Genomic DNA, 19,507 nt, shown 5'->3' with positions numbered 1-19,507 from the left:
CTTTGGTAGTGTCTTATTTCAATTTTTTATCTTATGAGAAATTAAGTAATAAATTGAATGAATAATGTTAAGACTACGAGCACTTCAATGAAAAGTAATTTTAATTTATGCAAAATCGAATCACAAGATGTGTTGATTTTTTTTTTAATAAATTAGAAAATAGATATACCTCAATACATCTTGATGATAAGTGATACACCAAGGTCCCGTTCATTCAATGGTTGTCTCGGTGCTGTACACTACAGCTTTCAGAGGTGCGATGAAGGGGGGAGGAGGTTTACCAGATCAAGTCCCAACCCTGACGCACTCATCTATCCGGCGTCTGTCTGTATAGCATCACAATGAATGTTCATTTCCTATCACTAATAGTTTTAAAGTTGCACTTTCCATTGCTCTTCTCGCTTCTCCCACGTGTGTGCCATTTTCGCATTCAAGAGATTTGAATTAAATATGTAGGGTTTTTTTTTTCTTCTCAGTTCGATCTTCATTTGCACATTGACATTTACCCTACATTTGTTCATTTAGTATGGCTGAACAAATTTTATTTTATTTTGTACTAGAGATCGGACCAATGCTCATTTAGATACATTATTGTTGCATAATATTGATAGCATTTATAGATCTAATGAATTTGAATGTTTTGTTTTATAGTTTAATAAGTATCTTAAAAACTTAGTTGATACCTGTAATCTATTCTTTATGGACTAATCTAATAGTGCAAGGTGTGGAGAGAGAGAAAGAGAGAGAGTGAGTGTGAGAGAGAGAGAGAGAGAGAGAGAGAGAGAGAGAGAGAGAGAGAGAGAGAGAGAGAGAGAGAGAGAGAGAGTCGTTCTGTTTTATCAATAGGTACCTTCTTAAAATTCTGCGAGACACATTCATTTAGATAATACTATTTGTTTGTTTTTTGTTTTTTGTTTTTTTTTATTTAAGTGAAAAAACCACACATACCCTTTTCATTAACATAATAAATGAAAAAGTTGTTACATCTTCTTTATCACCTATATCAATGTATGCATTCATCGGTAACTTAACCACGTGATTAATAAAACTAATAGTTATAATCTTGATTTATCATATGACAATTGGGCAGAAGGTAACAATCGTTGCTGTTTTCAGGTTGTCTCCCTTCAAATGCTCAAGTCACCAAAGTATACTATCTACTACTATATGTAACTCCCCTCTATAAGTAATCTGTCCACAGAAATACTTGTATCAGCAAATCTTTGATGCATTCATTTAAATTCTCCAACCATCGGTAGTATAATGTAGACCTTTTCACTCTTGGTAAATTTTTTTTAATTCTCTTTTGAAAATCAACGAATTAACCTTCATCACTTGTATCCTCTCTTTGAAAGATGAATTTCTTTGTTAAAAACATGCAAATTGGTATTGCAAATAAAATACCAGTACATGTACTCTATAAACTGAATTGTTCCAATGTCAAAGCAACACAACACAATTAGTGTTGTCTCCCTTTATATGTAACAGTCTGTGTTCCGTTCACAACGTATCCTACTACTATCTCCTAATTATACGATTTCCACCAACTAGAAACCTGACTACTTCTAAATCTTACTTTCCATGGAAATGTACATGTACATGTTTACAAGCAAATCTTTAATGCATTCAGTTTGATTTCTCTAACTGTCAGAAGTAAAATGTACACTTAAAATGTTAACTCTTTCAAGACAATTATCTGATTATGAATTATCTTTTGAGAAGTGGACAGGCAAAACCTTTTTTCCAATGCATTTTCATTTCTTCTAGAGGGCTCAAAGGTCATGGCCATTTTTAGACTGTATTGATCTCCTTTAGAAGAAGATTTCAATATAAAATATTGGAACATGCCCAAATTTAAGAGTTAAGGTACCTCACTACACCTACACTTTTACTTTTTAAGACACTACGTCAAAAGGTCGCAATTTAAATGTTTTGTTAATGTTCATGTTTACTGAACTGAATTTTTGAAAATGTAATTTTTCATCCAAAATTGCACATTTTTTTTAGCCTATTTGACTTAAATACTTCTTATCCATTATGATATCAATCACAATTAAGTAATTTTCTGCTGATTTGAGAAAATATTTCAAGGTGTAGTGAGCCACCTTAAAACACACATTTTTTTTCTTTACTAAATAAAGTTTATAGCTACAGACATCATACCTTTCTATAATTTTAGTTAAATCTGATGGTTAATTTGTTAACCACCCAGCCTGCTTAAATATAATGTTGTTGTTGATTTTATTATTTAAAAAGACCTATATTGCATCCCGATATAACTGAATCCTCGCCCGATTTATTCTGATACAACATTTTCAAAGCAACACAACACAATCAGTTTATATATATACAACTTTTATTATAGATTACTTTGTTTCCAAGCTTATCACATGTTTTAAAACACATTTGAATGAATTAATGCTACACTTAACACATAAACAATTGTCGCTGTCTGTGACAGAACAGAGTTTTTTTCCCTCATCACAGAAACGTTGCAGCACTTTTTTTGTCCAAACTCTAGAGTTTCTCAACAGAGCCCTTCTCACTCACTGTTCATCATAAGCTAATTTTCAATTTAGGAACACTGATTTACAAATGATATCATCAATAAAAACAGAAGGGAACATTAACAATGATTTATAAAATCAATCATAAAAAGCCATGACCCAATAGCTCAGCCCTCGTCACTCCACATTTCTCAATTCATTTTGTTTATTTTTGGTTGCTCCACTAATTTAAAAATAATACTTCTAGAAGACAATAATTACAAATGATATAGAAAGATCATTTGTATGATATCAATGGAGAGAGGAATAGAAAAGTGTAAAACACGTGGAAATGGCTAGTAAACAAATAGACGTATTGTGAACAAATCTTTACCAAGGTCAGTTCTATTAAAAAATAGTATCTTTTCCACAAAGAATATAGAGACTTCTTTTAAATACATGTATTTACATATTTGGCGACATATGTACGAAATCTCCAATAATTCCTAAACATTGATATAAAATCCCATTTGCACATTTCAATAAAATGAATCAGATGGATTTTTTATGGTGAAGAATTCTCCCCTATAGTGCTGGCCGAGACATTCTCTTGTTTATGCCCAATAAAACCTAATCATTTTCTAAAAGCACCAACTGAGCACAAAGAAGTCTGAGGTGGCCAGATCCAATCCGTCTGGCATGCCAGAAAATACAACATGCCCTCAATGACATTGATGTTTTTAAAACATTTTTTTCAATAAAATCTAATGAGAAAGGAATTTTTGTGATCATACAATAACCAAACAAAAGCTGATCCTTTTATATATTTATGCTCTACACAGATTCTCCTGTCTGGAGATCAGAATACCAAGCATCTAATTACATCAAAACATTAGGAATGGCAAATAATGACCTGGAAATGTACATGGGTTTTTTTTTCCAAATGTTTTTTTTAGTGTCACTTTAAAATGTCATGACATATATTACACATTAACAATCTTTGTGTACCGGTATCATCAGATGAGTATATCTACATATTTTACGGAAATAATCCACAACACTATCCGAACCCAAAGTTCAGACCTCCATCACACCGAGCACTGAGTCCCAATGCTTGTCTCAGCTTCCACCAACAGACTCCATATCTCATCTGACTGGCAGCCTCTCTCTGGATATTGGGTTGTCAGGACTACGGGTTATGCATCCCTTGCGGTGTCCTCCGTGGTTACCGGGCCACTAGAAGCTTGTAGCAGGGTTGGGCCATCTCGGGCCCTAGGGGACAGGTTGTCATGACGATGAGGATGGGGGTGGGGGCTGGCGAGGCTGACTCAGCAGGGTCAGTGTCTCCGGACTCGCGGCCGCCTTCAGGATGTTGTTCTCGTGCTCGAGTTGCGAGTTCTTCTCGATGAGTTCCTTGATCTGTTCTTTGAGAACCTCCACCTCTTCTCTGACGGCGTACATCAAATGGCTCTTTACCAAGTCCTGGAAACAAACAAAGATTGTCATGAACCACGCATTATTGCTATATTTATATATGTAATGAAGTCTAATCCTCCTTGCATTACTTATCATACAACTGTTCACAGTGTATTTGTTTCATTTAGCATTGCTTACATCATCATCGACTCTTTATTTTTAGGAGCATGTGGGTATTACATCAGTACAGAAAGTTCCCCTGTCAATGATCTGCCTAATCATATATTATCCCCCCATTCCCTTACACACACAATGTGTTTCAACAATTGTCCTGCATATAAATAAATAAGATCTGTCCTTAAAAATACAGACAAAATAACTAAAGAAAAAATAAAATTGAAGCACCAAAGAATGCATAAATATCAATCTAGTTATAATAAAAAATTTAAACAATTCGTCATGTAATTGGCACTTTCATAGTCAACAAAAATAAAACAAAACAAAAACTATAAAAAAAAAAAACCTAGCAAAACATTACTCATAAAAAATACTGGATGACTGGTTATTGCCATGGCAACAATTACATCAGGAAGTCACAGTGTTGCAGAATGGGCAATAAAATTCACATCTCTGCAGGGCTTCAACAACATTCTGCACACATCTGATGTTTACAATTCTCTAACACCGTGATATTTTTAAAGTTATGTTTGTGGTTTTTTTTTCATATATGTGAACCTTTCTCATTTTAATTTGAGGACTAAGACAAGTCTTATTCAAATTAAAATTGTTCATTGTTTTGTTCTATTTTTACCTATCAAAGACTGATTAATAAATGAGAGATGAGTTGGTATATATAACGTGTATGTACTGAGTAAATGAGAGATGAGTTGGTATATATAACTGTATGTACTGAGTAAATGAGAGATGAGTTGGTATATATAACTGTATGTACTGAGTAAATGAGAGATGAGTTGGTATATATAACTGTATGTACTGAGTAAATGAGAGATGAGTTGGTATATATAACGTGTATGTACTGAGTAAATGAGAGATGAGTTGGTATATATAACGTGTATGTACTGAGTAAATGAGAGATGAGTTGGTATATATAACGTGTATGTACTGAGTAAATGAGAGATGAGTTGGTATATATAACGTGTATGTACTGAGTAAATGAGAGATGAGTTGGTATATATAACGTGTATGTACTGAGTAAATGAGAGATGAGTTGGTATATATAACGTGTATGTACTGAGTAAATGAGAGATGAGTTGGTATATATAACGTGTATGTACTGAGTAATACTCACCATTGCTTGTTCTATCTTGTTGTCGATGGCCACGGTACTTGAACCACTACAAAGACAGAAAAATAACACTCATTAACTTACAATCTCACTGAGACTTTTAAAATGTACTGAGTAACACTTTCATCTGAGTCTAAGTATTTATAAGACCCGGTTTATACAATGCAACTTCCTTGTAGCAGAAATGTCACCAGAACATCATCAAACTGTCAACGCTTCAATCAGAGCTGACAGTCGGGAGATGTTTACGGAGGGGATTTCCCCCCAGTGTGGTACAGAAATGCCACATATGAGGCAAATGTTGGGCTAGTTAGCATATTATAACAGCAATCACTCTATGCTAACTAACTAAAGGCTTTGTTGTGTTTGCTGTTATCACAAAATCTAGTAATTTTAATTTTTTTTGGTTAGTTTTTTTGTCTTATTGGGTGTAACCCCAAATCTTTTACTTTTCAATAACAAACCCAGAGACAAACTTAAGCCCATCTCAAAGAAAATAAACTTAAAACAAAATATCCAAAATTAAAAAAAATACACACTCAAAGCACATGAAGAGTTGTAGGATTGTGCGCATCTCCCGTAAAATCAAGATTTTCTCTTGCTTGCTTTTTTCTTTGCACAAGGGGGCACTAAGAAGAGAATCCATGTCTGAACACAGAGCTATCCAAAGCCAGCTAACTAGACTCGCCGAGCGCTGAATGACAGGCTGAATGACGGATTCCTGGGCGACCGGTGAGGTTATATATACCATTGTCTACTTCCGCTCCAGGACTAGCGCAAACCAGATCCGTTAATTACTGTGAGAGACCTTCGCCCTAATCCCCGCTCTTTACACAGAGAGATATGACCAGCGAGTGTCCGGCTACAGTAATAGATAAGCAGTGACTGGTTTGTCCTCAGAAGTGGGGCTATAAATATAGCGGGGCTCAGCAAGGCTTGTTTACCGGTCTCTGTTCAAGGTCTCCACACAACTCCTCCCTGCTGCCTGATCAGCTGTTGGAGTTGAACGCCCTTTGAGATCCGACCTTGACATTGATCTGTACACCCCTGTGTTGATCAGTGAAAATTGTTTGCTATAACAGGATTCCCTTTAATAAACAATACAGCTCAGCAAATTCACACAAAAGAAAAGTTCAAAGAATAGAGCATTTACATAATGCTTCTCCTTGCTTTGAACCTCTTTCAAAGCCACAAGTTGTTTACTACCTTTATATCTGCTTTTATACATTACGTGTATATATATATGCTCTCATTAAAGAAGGATTAACTCTTCCATCAATAAGATTCTGTAAATCCTTATGAAATCAACGTCATTACATTTAAGGAGGATATGTGGGTATTTAAAAATTGTGTCTTTTTTGCATCATTGCAATGTCAGCAAGTGAACATTCATACAGACTATGTGAACTTCAGCAGACAATGTCCATCAATTATCTACTAGTGGCCACTCACACACAACTGACCAGGCTGACACGTGTAGAGAGAGGAGTGCAGGGGGCCCCCACGTGTTTAAAGGTCGTCAGAGGGCACCTGCGGACAAGGCCAGAGTGAAGTGTTTGTGTGGAGTAGTTACTCCAGCATTGTCAATAGTATTTGCCCTGGGTCAGCACCCCCCACCCCCTCCTCTGGATGATTCCGGTTCTAGTTTCACTGACCTTCGAGTTGTTTATCACTTAATCATTATAGCATTAAGCCATTATTTTTTGTGTTGCATTCTCTGGGCGTTATCATTAAATCAAGCGTTGAACCATTACTACATTTTGTTCTCCTATATATTATGTTCTCTCTCAGCCACATTATTTTTGCTGTACAGCCAAACAGTTACCAACCATGTGGTACACACAAAAGCTTTTATCAAATCAATCAACAAAAGAGAAACATTTTGCTCTTGTTGTTTCTTTTGTTGTGCAGAAATTGCCCAACTATTATTGTGTCTTTATTAATACACATACTTTAAATTACAAATCATTTTTGCATTTTGCTGAAATTTTGGTCAATATCAGCTGTTATTCTAAAAGCTATTGTTAATTCCACTATTACAATTTTATGAGCTGTTTGAGCAGGCCCTACTTGAGTACTGAGTCAGTGTGATGGTCAGACACGGGCTCTAGGGATATTACCCATTCATTAATGGTGGGAGAATCATTTCCTGCTATCACAAATCCAGCCTAAACTGGTCCGTCCCCAGCACAAGCTAGTCAGGGGGCAATTAACATCACTCCACAGCCCATTAATATTCCTGTTCACTGAACGACCTACATAAAGGTGACAGGCCTAGAACCCTTTATGTCTGTTTCATACCTACAAGCACCATCTATATCCTCTATATAGCCTGGTCACCTCCGGTCAGCGCTGGACTTGGGGTCTAAATATAGGTCAGTGTGTGGGTAATGGCCACTGAGATGATCTACAGGTAGGCTGATGTACAGGTAGGCTGCATAATCCATAATTCAGAACAGACTAGGGCAGAGGTAAGGGAATCCATCATTTCTACCTGTCAGAATTCAGAGAGCTAACAAGAGTGTGTACAATTAATGTAGGAATCCCCCTGCCTGGGCCTTCATTAGCCTCCATTTACCCTTCTCTCTGAACACATCTATGATTCCAAGGTTTCACTAAATCAATACATTGAACATATCTAATAAAAGTTTAAAATTCTGAAGGTCAAAAAACAACTAATCCTTGGGCTGAGAGAGTGGACAAACATTGACCCTATTTAAGAGTTCTGATTGGCTGTGAGGTGGTCAGCATATTTCTGCTGACCAAGGTAGTTTGTGGCGGCCAGACTTTACAGGTGTCCGGGTCAAACTGTTTGTGCTATGTGGCCTTGAAGGCAGCTAATTTCCAATTTACACTGATCCAAGGCCGGCTACCTGGTCTACATAATAGCTACCCCAGGTCTACAAAACAAACCCTGATAACTTTAACATCAAAGAAATATTCCAAAGCCACCATAAACTGACTCCATATTAAAAACAGTACTATTGTGACCTGATAAATCATTTCTCTATATCTAAAATTTTTTCTAAATAGTTGTACTTTGACCTGCTGTCAATAATGACAGCACTTTGTTCCATGTATACACAGATACAGGTATTGTATAGATACTACTGGCCAGCAATACATCAGCACAGTATAACGATTAAGATCCAGTATTAATTTGTCCTACATCACTGCAATGTTTGACATTTTTTCGGAGTAGCACTCGGGGGAACTTTGTCCCATATTTCAAGTTTTTAAACCATTACAAAGCAATCAGTAATTCCAGGCATTTGGTAATTCCGTTAAATCTCCTGTTATACTTATTGACACAAGAGCAGCGACTAACTGCCTTACAACTCATTACTGAATGCATTAGGTCACAGTGATTATATCGCAGGGATTAGGCAGCATACCTGTTTTACCTGCTATTGCTATGAATACTATCTGATATCGATATGAAGACTTGGCTGCAATCTTTGTCACCTATTAATTTCTTAAATTTCTTTGTAGGAAAACGATTTTGTTTAGTGTCTGGGTAAAAAAAAACAGATTTTTTTTTATTTTCTCGGTAGGAAAACAATGAGTGATCAGAGTGCAGTGTTTATATATAGTCTGCGTCACATTAACTGCTTTGAGCCTTTGATCAATGAGTGTTTTATTTTTGTTGTATTAATTAAAACATGAATAAAATATATTCAAATCATAAAATCATTCTTAATGAGCTTACAGGTCTATTGTTCTCTAGATCCAACAAACGTCACAAAAAATTGTTTTGGAATAATTCAACACTTATAATAAAGCATAAATACATAGCAAATCCTGTTTAATGCAAGGGAGTCGTGGCCTTATTTTACATTTAGAACTAAGTGATGAAACTTTTGCCAGATAATATCCCAGTCTAGATAAAACACATCTAATTATAGCCTCCATCTTTCTCCCTCTGGCTGGGAGGTAGACCATTAAACACAGCAGAGAGTTTCTTTAAAGTCTGAACACGATCAGGCTTCATACACCTTGAGTTCCTAGAAAATCTTCTCATAAAGTCATTTCAAGGAGACTTGGGCAATACCTTCATACGACTCCCTGCTTTGCAGAGTACAACACACTTATCTAGGGGTCCATCAGGTGCACACTGCACAAGTAAAAAGTTACGCCCAATGGAACTAAGTTCCTGATAATCCTCGCACAAGATCATCCATAATTCACAGAGGTCTCTCTCAGAGAGCGGAAGTCAAACTGTGTATCAATAATAAACCACTTCCTCAAGTCACGGGCCACGACAGACCCATCCGGGCCATGATAGACCCATCCGGGCCACGACAGACCCATCCGGGCAACGATAGACCCATCTGGGCCACGACAGACCCATCCGGGCAACGATAGACCCATCTGGGCCACGATAGACCCATACGGGCCACGATAGACCCATCCGGGCCACGATAGACCCATACGGGCCACGATAGACCCATCTTTCTACATAACACTGAACAAATACATGTACCAGTACCATAGCCCATACAACTCTGGGCAACTAGGAGACAGGCCAAAGACACTAGGCATAAAACTATAATATTTACATACATAAACCCAATACCTGACAGAAAACAGCCCATGATCAATATAACATCAATATTGTACAGCTATAGAGACCAACAGTCCTGATGGGGTTCTTTGTGTCTAATTTATCACTGTACTCACCTGAACAGTAAATCCGTAATGACACTTCAGTGTCAAGTAAATAAACTCTCTTCAATTCAGAATGACAATGTAAAGAACAAATAATGCATCCCTATATTTATAAAGAAATTCAGCATGACTTGATGATGTGTATACATCAGCTAATAAATAGGTCAAATATTTTTCCAAAAACAGAACAATATTTTTGTCCGAGAATTGGTAGAAAATATTGCTAGTATCTTAGATATACGATCTTGTATGATACGCAATTTAAATCTGTCTGAACGACCTTCTACATAGCGGTGTATCTGGGTCACCTGACACAAACCTAAACAAGAACTTCAGGAAAAAGCATCAATTGTGCTCTAAGACGGGAAATTTCCACTGAATGGAATAGTTGTACAACTAGTGGCAGACATAAAGAGACGAGATCAATAGCTGGAACTGATGTGGCTGTTAATGCATCGCCTCTTTACCTTTCTTTTCCAGACAAGTTAACATTACAGATGGAAACAGAACCCAGAAAGAACAAAGAAAACTTTACACGAAGAAGACTGCAGAGAGAAGCATTATTCTGGGGGATATAAGCCGCCATTAAATGTATTGATGTGGGTTCTCTATGACATTTCAGGGTGCACTCGTCAAAATAGGGTAAATCTCTCTTGCCCCTGTCCACTTCTCTGAATTCTTTGCAGAGATTTGACAACAATCACCGTTGATATCAGCAGAATTAGGGCAACAAAAAAAAATCATCTCCCCCAAAATCACCCCCCCCCCCCCCCCCCGCCAAAAAATAAAGAGAGAAAAAAGAAAAATAGATGTCCGCAATTACAGGCTGCTCAAATCATTGATGGACGGAGAAAGACCTGGGTATTTTCAGGGTTAACCTCTGACCATGTTATAACCTAATCCACATAAATCATGATCATAGTATAAGAATAGGTGTTAACGGGTGATGATTTGCTTTGTGATGAATGAACACAGGTGGTCAGGGAATGAAAACTGACTGGCAGGTTGGTGGGGACTGTTGGACACACACACACACTCTCTCTCTCTCCTCTCTCTCTCTCCAGGATGGTGATGTACTTACCAACAGCTCTGTAGGTAAGTAATAGAGTTCAACAGAAGACTGTCCTCGTAATTGCTCTTTAGAGAATGCAGTTCCAAGTATTTAAACAGGGATTCCTTTTGATGGGATATTGAGTGGTCCATCTCGGGTAGAAACATCCCTACTGTGCACATTGTCTACAGCCTTACTGACCCTGATCACTGTCTCTGATCTATAAACTGGTTCCAATCACTTTCTATATCAGTCTTAAGTCAGTTTCTAGAAAAGGGCTATATATAGATTTTTAAAATTTTCCGTTGTTGTGAAATCAGTACTTCGCTTTAGGAAAATCCTCTCAAGTGTTTCGCTTTCACTTTACATTCAGTGTCTGTTGGCAGATATATAAGTCTTGTAGATGTTAGATGTCTGCAGCATATGCCAATAAATGAGTAGCTATAGCTTTCATCAACTGCACAGGTAGTTCACAATGGATACACAAACATGGAGCTCCGGTTCTATATATATCAAAACCCTCAAAGACATGGAAGGGGTGGAGCCTACAGGACCACCAACCAATCAATGACTCATACCTCATGAATATTCATGACAACTATCTGCTCACCAGATAATAAACAAAAAACACTGCAAAGCAAAATATTGACATTTTGCATTACATTTCAACATGTTAATTCAACTTTTTATCTGAACAGAAAAAATTAAAATGGTAAATGTATGTAAATTAATTCCTCAACGACAAAATAAATTGCAGCCCAGAAAGCTTATTAATTACATGTACAGTTTAATATTCTTATCTGAAATTATCTGTGACAAGTCCCTGCACATTTGGTCAAGATTTAGAACTTTAATACATATGCAATCCTCTCAGCTGAATTACAAACCAAGACATGCATTGTTCAAAATGATATAATCAACATATTACATCTTCTCAATGGAAATGGAGAGGTACATTTGCATAATCAATACTGGATCCATCCAAACCAGTGAAATAACAGCGCAGATGAGAGGTTGTTTTCAATTTCTCAATCACTACAATAACAGCGGAGAATTCGGATCTATTTATATCACAAGACCTGAATTATATCTGAGCCATGCGATAAATCAGAAAAAAACCCTGTGCTGCTAGCTATTGTGTCATTCTTTTTTGGTTTTGTTTTTCTTCTTTTTTTTCTCCTATGATTTGAATTTGAAATGATTTGATCTTGCATACAACTGTGTGGTTGTTCCCGACATTAGTTGCCTGAATCAGAGCAAATCGGACATCAAACAGAACCGCTGGCATCAAAAGACCCATCGCTCAGGTTAACGAAACACTTCATTATAAAGTGTCAAACATACATTTATGCGATCCATCAGGTCTTTTACATTTCCTCTCTGTTTAATTAGAGCAGCCTTTCAGAGCACGCAGTAACAATTTCAATATTCAGTACCCCCACCCCTTTTTTATTAATATGTGTGTGTGTGAGATTTTCAAAAGTGGAAAAAACAAACAATTTGACGAAAACAATCTCCATACAATGAACAACAAATAAGAAGATCCACCCAGTGACATAAAGCGTCCAGATCAATGGTCGCATTCTAATTCTGCAGTGATGACTGTTGTGCCCACATACTTCTAACTCCTCAATAACAGAGGACTTTCTCAGTGGTGTGACTTCGGGGCGTTGTTAAAAAATTTCAGGAAATCGTAGCACGAGAATAGTCAGTCGCCTCACCACACCACTCGGAAATTGGTGAGTCACTGCCTCGTACAACTGTATGCGCTATAAATAGATGCACTGTGTATCCGGGAGGATCTACCCTACACCTGAAGACATCCCTGGGATGTGGTCCGTCAATTTATATTACAAGTCAGGGCAGCTAGAGTCATCAATCAAATATCATGAAAACCATTACAAATTAAATCCTTACACTGCCAAATATTTCACTCATTCTAAATATATATCTATAAGCTGCTTATTCAAACTGGATAAAATATGAAATGTACATTCAGCTGAAGAAATTTTAAATGTATTTGTAAATAGACATTTTTTACTTTATAAAAAACTCCTCTGTGCATTTGGCCGTCTGGTCAGTGACCTATATTTAGAATCGACTGTGTGAATGGCTTTATAAGCTTCTTTCCAATCCCCCGTGTTTTACCATAAACAACAGATAAAGTCCCCAAAAGCAAAAGGAATATAAAAGAAGTTGACAGCATGAAGTGGAAGGGGGATTACTGCACATGGATGTATTGGATTAGTGTGTGTGAATAAGATGTATCTAAGTACTACGCTCCATTACAGGTGAATGACATCCACAGAAAACCAATTTCCACACACTGAGTGTGAATGCTCTGTGTCTCTGACTGTGAAACAGGAACTTCTCCCTTCCACTGTCTGTGAGGTTAATATATCCTTTCTCCCTACTCTCTCTTCTCTCTCTCTCTCTCTCTGGTTTGTCTGTGTGTCTCTCTGATTTGTCAGTGTATCCTATATTTCTTTCAGTGGAGCATGTCTTTTCTCTCTCTCACTCTATAGGTCAATAAACTACCTTTCTTCATCACCAATTCTATTTCTGATATTTTGCTGTTTCTTTCTTTCTTTGGTTTGTCTATGTTTCTCTCTTAATGATTTTTTCCTCTGTTACTGTTTTGTGTTCTCATTGTTCTCTCTATTTTTTTCATTCTCTCTCTCTCTCTCTCTCTCTCTCTCTCTCTCTCTCTCTCTTTCTCTCTCTCTCTCTCTAAGTCAGTTTCACACATTGATTTAATTAATAGATGTGTCAAAGTCCAACACAACAGGAGTGAAAGAAGAAAAAATATTGAGTGAAAAAAGAAGTGATTCAAGAAAGGATTAAACCATGACATAATGAGTAGAATTATGTGATGTACGTTTAATCTACTGTTTTACCAGCATGGTCAGGACAGACTCCAACACAAAACACTTACCGAACTCTCTTTGATCTAAGGTGGGCAGAAAAGACATCAAAATTAGCAAATCATTCATTTTTTTTTTAAATCTAAAAAATGCAATAAAAAGTATAATGCATATCAAAATAGATTCCCACATTAGTGATATTTTTGGTTCAAAATCAGTTGAATCATGAAATGATGAATGAGCAGAATGTCTGCTTAATTAAATCTGTTGTTTCCTTATAAGGTAAAGTGAGTGACAATTTCAAAATTAGTACTAAATTATTCAGTCAGAAATGCCTTTTACTTTCTTTTTATCAGTAAGTATTCTAGATATGTCTCACGTCAAATTTCTAGAATAGCATTGCAGTGCAATCAGACAAATATCATGTCAAGCCGGCGATAGAACAAGTTTACAGAAGATAACGAATCAACACGGGCCTGACAAAGTGTCCGCGACGCTGACGCACTCTGTGTGCCAAAAAATCCAGATATCAAACCGTGTCAAAAGTCCAAGATCGGGAAAATATTATCCCGAATAACAAGTCACAATATTGCATTGATTATGATTGCACATTATCTACGTTTACTTACAATGAATATGATATAATAGCAGTCACTGCAGGAATAACTCAAATACATGGAACATTTCTCAAACACTTACTCATGATGACTTTGTTTTTGTTTTCAACTGAAGGAGAACAACATAGAAAAACAACAAAAAATCAGAATTTTGACTACACCCTCAAGTCCAAACACTGTTCAACTATTCTGGAATGCTACGTAACATTGATATAATCTCAAACTGAACTAGCTAACAAAGTGGTTCATTCAAACTTACACTTCAAGGGTTTAAATCAGACTGAATTTGGTATGGACAGGAAAAGATAATTTTAGAAAGTTCTTTGTACACAAAAAATACTTCTCCACCCAGAGCTAAGTGATTTGGCTTTGCTAATATTTTGTCGATTGGAGAAAACAATAACATGTAAAGCATGTTAGAAATAACTTGGGAAATAACTCGAAAAAACTAAAATTAGAATCTGAAGACATGCACATACAGTGCAACATGAACTTGCACTGCATATATAATGATAATTGGTTGCAATTTTTGCAAAAAGAAGACAACTACAAACTATAGTAGTCCTGGACCTAGCTCTCCTTGTATTGCAGCAGTCGTAATAAGGAAGGCTAACACAAAGTGAAGGACTAACGGAGAGAGTAAAGGCCTAATACACAGATCACTTGGTAAGCTCGGATCGGTCGGTCGTTGCTCTACATTTAGCCAGGACGAGGTCGCTAGTAACAGGGCGTGAGGATTACATAGGCCGCGGCTGTCAGCACCGGGCTTGTTGTTTTGGGGGAGGGGTTACTGACCCCCCCTGCAGTACTACATGGAATACAATGATGTCACAATACAATGGGACTATTTCTACCGGACAAAGCACTGAAGCTTCTTCTAGCAGGATATACATTGAATGCTTTCATACTCAAATAACAAGTAAATGTCCTATACTGTACAAACACAGAATGAACCACAGCGGTGAGTTTAAGGCCATCCGTTCTGTTTACAGAAAAACAAGGGAATTTAAAACAGATGTTTGTGTTCTCCAGTCATTGCTCTCTGGAAGAGTTGACCACAGTCCACAGTCCAGCGGTCATTTCACTACTGGCCAGTCCTACCGCAAACACATAAAATTTCTGTCCTTCCTACCCCAATTGAAAGTGGAAATGGGTTTTGGGTCGTCTTGTATCTAGGGGGTTCAGGGTTCAATGAGATTTCTTCTATACAACTCTTTTAAGCTACATCTGGGAGAGTCAATTCCTGATTTGGGTAATTTCTCTTCTCCCCATCAATCTTAACTTGATGACTATGGTCAATTCATGTGGCTGCAGATTCCTTGGAATATTTTTGTACATTGACAGAGATTAAGATGCGACAAGTAACTAAAATATGGAAAATTTCTGATGAAAATTTATTTCACAAGAAGTTTTCATGTTATTGTAAGTTTGTTTGACCCATTTTCTGTTTTTATCAGGTTAGCATTGTTAATACAAAATTCAAAATATTGACATGGCCTACTTTTTTACGATACAAGAGGCAGAACACATTAATAATCAGCTTTATCTTTATCAAAACTCAAACAGTCCCATTGTAACATAACTTGTTCTGATTTGCTACACTTGTCCTTTATCTGTTACAGCAAATTGTTCAAGATAAATATGCCTATAATTGTGAAACCCAACACAGTGTTGGTTTCTGTTTTAGTACACTGTAACCTAGTGATAAAACAATTGACAATCTACCTCCGGCTTTTGGTTAACAATTTTGGCTACCTTATGACTTGCTCTTCTTCAGGAGATTCTGATTTAGAGAAGCCGTTTGATTAATACCATCCTTCCCAACCTCTGAATAGGAGAAACAGGTTATAGACGTTGTTGGATACCCTGCCCCCTCCCCAATGTTCTACAACAAGCCCCGTGGGATAGAGGTGTAAACAGTCTGGCCATCATGACAGTTGATTAGTTTACACACAGTATCATGGCTGCTGGCATCATCACACAGAACATGGATGGGCACTGGTCAATATCGCCCAAACTCCTGCCCATAATTGTCGTTTATTTCCCCGTTTATTACCCCTCAGAGACAATGGGGAAATGAGGCTGGGGAATGCAGGCAGCTTTCATTGGTTTCTGATCAATATCGTGCTCTATAGATAGTAACCCATACAGAACTCTATGGTGGCTATTTGATGCTGCTTCTGCAAGACTTATCTAGACTTCAAGACTTATCTAGTTCAAACCAGAAATTTCAGCATTTTAATTGGGAACCTATTGATTCATTTACTTATTTTGAAACAGTGGCCAAAAGTTCAAAATGAAGTGAAACATAGAGGCAATTAAATTAAATAAGCTTTTACACTGGTAGACTTTCCAAACAAATTTAAATAGATATGGAATGTTGTGGTCCAAGTTACACTGGACTCAATGGTCAGAGCAATACTTTGCAGGTAAAAACAGCCAAATGTCTGGCCCCACCCCCAAATCAGTCCCCTCCTACCAAACAGTCTAATGACTGCAGAATCTAAGAAGATATAGTAAACCTATACATGTTCTATTATTAATTAATAAATATTAATTAATAATCAGTATCTCAATGTCAGTCCCCTGCTGGGAGCAGTGAGGCATTTTGGAAAAACAACACATTTTGAATCACATAACAGTGAGAGTGGATTCAGATTTTTTTCTTCAAAAATTGATGAAGTTTATTGATAGAACTAAAAGCATTCTAACTGCAAAATATCAAGTTCAAAAACTTGGTGGTTTAATGGCTGATAGGAGATTGAAATGCTGTTACAATTAACCATTAAAGCTTAACGCAATTTTACAACCCAATAAAAACTTTCACTATAAACTTTTTTCTATAGACTTGTTTTCAAACTATGAGACGATAAATTATGTTTAACAGCGATTCGTTTCGAGACAAAGCTTCCAAGGTACCACCCTGTGGCACCCTCAACCCACCGTCACCACCTGCACAAAAATGTTAACAACAGTGCATAGGTGATCAACAATTCTTCACACCTGACTCAGGTGTTCTCTCGTTAGCCTTAAATCTCTATATAAGGAAAAAACCCACTAATTCTGATCATATTTTGATGGAGGATTTAAAGTGGGAGTAAAAAAATTAATATACAGATCTATATGTTTCAATAATCATGAAAATAAGTTGCATCATTTAAAACTTCTGAATAATAACAAAGGTGAAAATAACAGGCGTTAAAACCAAGTGGTTGGGTGATAATAAATTTCAGATCGTTTGACGTCAATGCACGTATCAATCACAACAAGACATCACACGGAATTCGACAAATCTACCTCCAACGGGGACCATACAGGTAACACACAGGTAACAATCAAATGGCCAGCCGGCAAGATAAAGATCTGTTTACCTCAAGATTGAGAGAAGTGTAAAGAATGTGTGCATAAATGAATGTCAAATATGCAGGAGTCGTCTTCTTAGACTAACAATATTAACACCCTATACATAGAGTGGGATGACTGGCCGATTGCATCATTTATTACCTCAATAGTAAAAGTTATAAGTGATGATGGGATCAAAGCAAGCACCCTTAACCACTCAACAGTGCATCTATTGATGTAGAAAAGTGCACTCTTAAGTTTTCTTTTCCTATGATAAAGTTAGCTGCATATATACGTGTACACACAGAGCAGCCACGTGTCCTTTCAGACAGAATTAGCACGCAATAATTCAACTTCTTTTAAATATAATATTTCATCCACTTTTATAAAAAATATATATTCAAATTAATGCATAAGAGAGTAATTTATTGCTTTTCAGGTGTTGTATAGCAATTTAGCTTGCATTAAATAAATAGAGTGACACTTTGTTTTGACAGATACATTATACAGAGGAGACAGGTTACATAACTTACACTGTGGCTGAGAAAAGGGAAATAATGGATTCAGTGGGGGGGGGGGTTTCCACCTTCTCATTCTAGGGTTAAATATTCCCCCATTTTACTTGCTTGCTAATTTTAATTGAATAATAGGCATGAGCTCACCGCCCGACTAAAAAAAACTTGGCTGAAAAGAGTAATACTAGAGGGTTTAATGATGGGCGCCTCTGAGTATTTGAGTGTAAACAAATTACAAATGCAGAGAAAAAATTGTCTTGACTGAGGTGCATTATCACTGCAGCGCCTTCCTTAATGAACAGCATGATCTGCACACTGTTTTCCCGTTGAAGTGACTCGGTACAACCACATGTAGATGTTTATGCATCATAACAAAGATTGTAACTGCGTTATTGTGCATTCAAGGAAGAGTGCATCTCAAGGCCTGGCTTATCATAAATGGACATCGCCTAAAATCTCTCACACTCAGTGCCCAAACAGCAAGCACCTGACGAGGTCCTCTCAATCTGTATGCACATCATTACCATAGGGTACCTGTATGACAACGTTCACCTGTAACTTGGAAAAATGTCTCAGCATTTTTTGGTTGGATGTGACACCACCCATAAATTACACAGGTTAACACCATAATAAATACACCTGTACACAGAAATAAATTGACCTGATTACTTGCGTAAAATTTGTTCCTACCTTGGCACACTTTTTCCAGGCTGATGATGGAAATTTACTGACATTGAAATTGTAGACTACAATTCTATATAGATAAAAAAAACATAACACAGAACCCAAGTTCACACAACATCTAATGAACACACCTCATTACAGCCCTTAATTGGAAGTCAACAGTCACTGCCTCAATCTCACCAAATCGTGTTTCCAAAAATCAATTTTAGACTCGGCTTTATATAAAAGCCAATCACGTATTTCCTTGTAACTTGCTTCAACTGGAAATACCCGATTAACTTCCTGTTTCATTTAATGCAGGTACATGTACATACTGTTATAAAATTAGATTTCTTTAAATTTTTTAATTTAACTTCTGCGTTGCAGCAAACTGTGAAGTACCGAAAGGGTTGTCCTACTTCATAACTAACAAGGAAGCATGAGTTATCTACCTTTCATTCTGTGCACAATTTGCTTACGAACATGCAAGATTAAAAACAAACAAACAAAATAAGTTTAATCAACACCCCCTTTTCCTAATAAAATAAGATGTGATTAAATGTTGGTCAAAATTAAGTT

At 36.8% G+C, this 19,507-nt stretch overlaps 1 protein-coding gene across 1 annotated transcript in view; it reads right to left on the bottom strand.

Annotated features, from left to right (window-relative positions):
• Window positions 1-2,338: 2,338 nt before the first annotated feature.
• Window positions 2,339-19,507, bottom strand: part of LOC105327283 (TSC22 domain family protein 1) — a 36,638-nt gene continuing 19,469 nt past the window's right edge. The window contains exons 2-3 of the mRNA XM_011427647.4: window positions 5,212-5,257; window positions 2,339-3,968 (exon numbers count right to left, since the gene is read on the bottom strand). Coding sequence (XP_011425949.3) covers window positions 3,774-3,968; window positions 5,212-5,257 — 241 coding nt within the window. The 3' untranslated portion in view covers window positions 2,339-3,773. The remainder of the gene's footprint in view (window positions 3,969-5,211; window positions 5,258-19,507) is intronic.

This window comes from Magallana gigas, chromosome 8, assembly GCF_963853765.1.
Source record: "Magallana gigas chromosome 8, xbMagGiga1.1, whole genome shotgun sequence".
NCBI classification, from domain to species: Eukaryota; Metazoa; Mollusca; class Bivalvia; order Ostreida; family Ostreidae; genus Magallana; species Magallana gigas.
Note: the sequence above shows the minus strand (reverse complement) of the source record. Positions and strands in the feature narration are given on the sequence as shown.